This window comes from Nematolebias whitei, chromosome 4, assembly GCF_014905685.2.
Source record: "Nematolebias whitei isolate Nwh7 chromosome 4, NemWhi1, whole genome shotgun sequence".
NCBI lineage: Eukaryota > Metazoa > Chordata > Actinopteri > Cyprinodontiformes > Rivulidae > Nematolebias > Nematolebias whitei.
This window is the reverse complement of record NC_056501.1, coordinates 28,551,306-28,554,582: the sequence shown is the minus strand read 5'-3', so window position 1 is coordinate 28,554,582 and position 3,277 is coordinate 28,551,306. Positions and strand designations below refer to the sequence as shown.

Below are 3,277 nucleotides of genomic sequence, written 5' to 3'. Positions count from 1 at the left end.
CGTTTACATAAAATTATTTAGTCAGTGGAACTAAAGTCAGCAGCAGCTAGCTTGTTGTTAAAATGTCTGCTTTGTAGTGCACTTCCTGTAGGAATATCATGATATTTTTACTGGACTAATAGTGTAATCCAAAACTGACAGTAATGTAAAGTTTATAAAATAACTTTTGCAGGAGCAGTTTAGAAATTCTGGAGATGGAAGTGATTTTAGGAGAGCAGTAATCCACCTTGGTCTGCTTCGACTAGCCGTTAGCTCGATGCTCCCGCGGAAAAATAATTCCCTAAGTGAAGTTGTTCAAAGAGCTATCAAGCATGTCCACAAAACCCCACATCAAAAGATCCGAACTACCTCTTTAACAGGCATATAAAAAAACATTGTATGTCAAAAATTGGTGATAGCTCGTTTTATGACATATATAGACATATTACCAGGAGTCGGAAACAAAAATTTGATTTGTTGCGATATATTTGAACTTCTACCTATTATTATAATTTGAATTGAGGGCTAAGATGTCGGGATAACAACAAGAACTGGGATTCAGCCTGAAGGTTTAAAGAAAAAATCTTAACTACTCACCTCATTTTGCCTCTTCAATGATTAGACGCCAATCCTAGTTTGACCTTCTCTTCGCTCTCGACATCATACGCTCCTCGTTTATAAAACCTGAAAGGAACAAGAAGAAACGACGTTTAGCCCGTGTCAGCTCCTGATTTGTCACCATTTGTGGTGCACGTTTCTGAGCTGACCTCACCTGAGCATCAGCAGCAGTCCGATGATTGTGAGGCAGATGGACGACAGCACCACGGCTATGACAGCCAGAGCTGTGGTCCTGCTGTAGCCCTCTGGAGACTGCACAGGCAGCGTGAAAAACTGACACCTGTCGCCGGAGTAATTCGGGTGGCACCTGGAAAGCCATCGGAGAGAAGATTAATAAATTATCACGTGGCGCAGATGATGCTCCGGTGTATGCAGCTCTGATACTCACACGCAGGATGGGGCGCGGATGTCCCTCAGGTACTGGCAGGTGCCGTGGATGCAGAAATCCTTATACTTCTTCAGACAGGGGTTCCTCTTCTTCCCCAGGCCTTTCCCCTTCTTCTTCCCCGTTCCCCGCCGTCTCTTTCCCTCCGTAGTCGCGGTCTCCAGGATGGAAGACGGGTCTCTGGGTTTGCTCGACATGGCAACTAAACCAACCAACAAGGAACAGTTACCCTCTGCCGCCGAGCCAAGCAAAAAAGCAACGAGGGAGCTCTTTCAGAGGCCTTACCTAGTGGCACGTGCGTGTCATAATCGCCAGACATCTCATAATCTGGCTCGTAGTCGTAATAATCTTCATCCTCCTCTTCCTGACTGTACGTGACTGTTGGTGTACTCGTGCGCTCCTTTTCCTCCACCCTCTTCTGGCTTCTGGTCGTGCCCAGGAGGTTGAAAACAGATGTGTGTTTGTTGTTTTCACGCCTGTCGACCGCAGCGCCACTGGCCAATCTGGGCAACGCTGGAGGACAAAAAAGACGCATTTAACATCTAAAACAACTTGAATATAAACGTGTTGATGCACCAGAGCAGTAACTCTCTGTGGAGTTGGCCTGTGTGGTTGGAGCTCTGTGGACAAGTTGGAACATGTTGCACAAAGGCAACCTTCAGGTGGGCTTTAGATGACTAGAGGTGAATGATCCTCTGAAGGAAACATTTTGGGGTCCGAACACACACCCTAACACATACACAGACCCTTAGCCAATGTCAGGCAAGAATATGAGTTAAAAATAAATGGATCCGGTTACATAAAGCATGATGCTCTAAAATAAGAGAGATGACCCCGTTAGCTCCAGGACTGCCTCCTCAGGGCATCAGGAAAAGGAGGGCCGAGTTAAAGTTTGAATGTTGTGCGTTTGGACATTTACTGTAAGAATGTGAGGCAGCCATGTCCATTAATTAATTCATGAGCAAACAAAGATTATTGGAGCAGTGTGGAGTACAGGAGATGAATCCACTCACCCAAGACGTGAAGAAGCAGGAGCGCAGCCGTGAAAATCCTCATGACGTCAAAAGTTCCAGCAAAACAATAAATAAATTAAAAACTTCGTTTGGAATAAAAAAATAAAAACAGCAGTTGTATTCCGTCCACTGGTTTCGTCTCTTCTTAATTACAATGTATTGTCTTATTTTTGGAGTATTTCCGTGGTTTAAGTCCGGCTGTCCGAGACCTCCTGGTGTTGGAGGAGGAGGGAGGAGGCTGTGTTCAGTCCCAGTCTGAGTGAAGGAGCGCGCGGAGGAGCAGCGGAGTTATAAAGTCCTTCAGACTCCTCCTTCCAGGCCGGAGCCCAAACACCCCGGACACAGAGAGGATGTAACAAAACCTACAAACTCTTTCAAATTAAAAGCCCAACGTTAGCTGAAGGAATGCATATCGCTCGCCACCTTCCATTCCAGAGTTTGACTTAAATCATGTCGGAGCCACAGCTGTCCCATCCAGATGTGTGGGTCCAACCTCAACCTGTCTCGAGATCTCGCGAGATCTGCTGGCCTTCAGGGTGCGTGTTGAGAATGACTCTCAGCTACTTTCAAGTCAAACTTCAGTTCATTTATGCAAAATTGATGTTTTTTTTAAAAAAAAATCTTTGTTCAAAATTCAAGAAAAGAAAAAAAAAACCGTATGACAAGGCATACAACAATAACATAAGTTCACATTTGACATGATAAACTGAGCAGACATTATGATGAAAATAAATAAATAAAAAGAACATGAACAGTTTGAAAACAAAACAGAAAATGTACAAACATAAGATGGATGGAATTGGAGCCTCTTCTGAATTTAATAATTAGATGTGACATATAGGCTCAGTGGTTAGCACTGTTGCCTCACAGCAAAAAGGTCCTTGGTTCAATCCCCAGTTGGACTTGGGGTCTTTCTGTGGAGTTTGCATGTTCTTCTCGTTCTTCTCTTCTCGTTTCCTCCAGGTACTCCAGTTTCCTCCCACAGACAAAAACATGCATGTTAGTCTGCCTTCAGCCCAGGCCTCCCTTGCAAAAGAGATCTGTGATCTCAATGGGATTTGCCTGATTAAATAAAGGTTAATAAATAAATAAAGGTTAATAAACGTCCATCTTGAATTAGGGTGTTACAAACATTTAATCATTTGTTTTCTGAGCGTTTTATTGATATCCGTCCAACAGCTCATAGTTTGCCAACAGATCAACGTGAACAATTATTGCCCAAGTGTTATGAAAAGATGTTGCACGATGTGTAGCAATCAGATTATGTATTGTGAACAATCCT

At 43.6% G+C, this 3,277-nt stretch overlaps 1 protein-coding gene across 1 annotated transcript; it reads right to left on the bottom strand.

Annotated features, from left to right (window-relative positions):
- Positions 1-576: 576 nt before the first annotated feature.
- On the bottom strand, positions 577-2,258 carry hbegfa (heparin-binding EGF-like growth factor a). The gene is made up of 5 exons (XM_037675944.1): positions 1,996-2,258; positions 1,268-1,495; positions 986-1,184; positions 752-904; positions 577-663 (listed from the first exon to the last, which is right to left on the bottom strand). Exons 1-5 carry the CDS (start codon positions 2,036-2,038, stop codon positions 591-593), a joined length of 696 nt encoding a protein of 231 aa, XP_037531872.1. The 5' UTR covers positions 2,039-2,258; the 3' UTR covers positions 577-590.
- Positions 2,259-3,277: the final 1,019 nt, after the last annotated feature.

Bases quoted from the DNA above. Each gene is read 5' to 3' on its own strand.
- hbegfa (XM_037675944.1), bottom strand. From the start codon at position 2,038: ATGAGGATTTTCACGGCTGCGCTCCTGCTTCTTCACGTCTTGG. The intron at 905-985 runs GTGAGTATCAGA...ATGGCTTTCCAG, and splicing joins ATCCGCGCCCCATCCTGCGT to GTGCCACCCGAATTACTCCG. The intron at 664-751 runs GTGAGGTCAGCT...TGTTCCTTTCAG, and splicing joins GGACTGCTGCTGATGCTCAG to GTTTTATAAACGAGGAGCGT.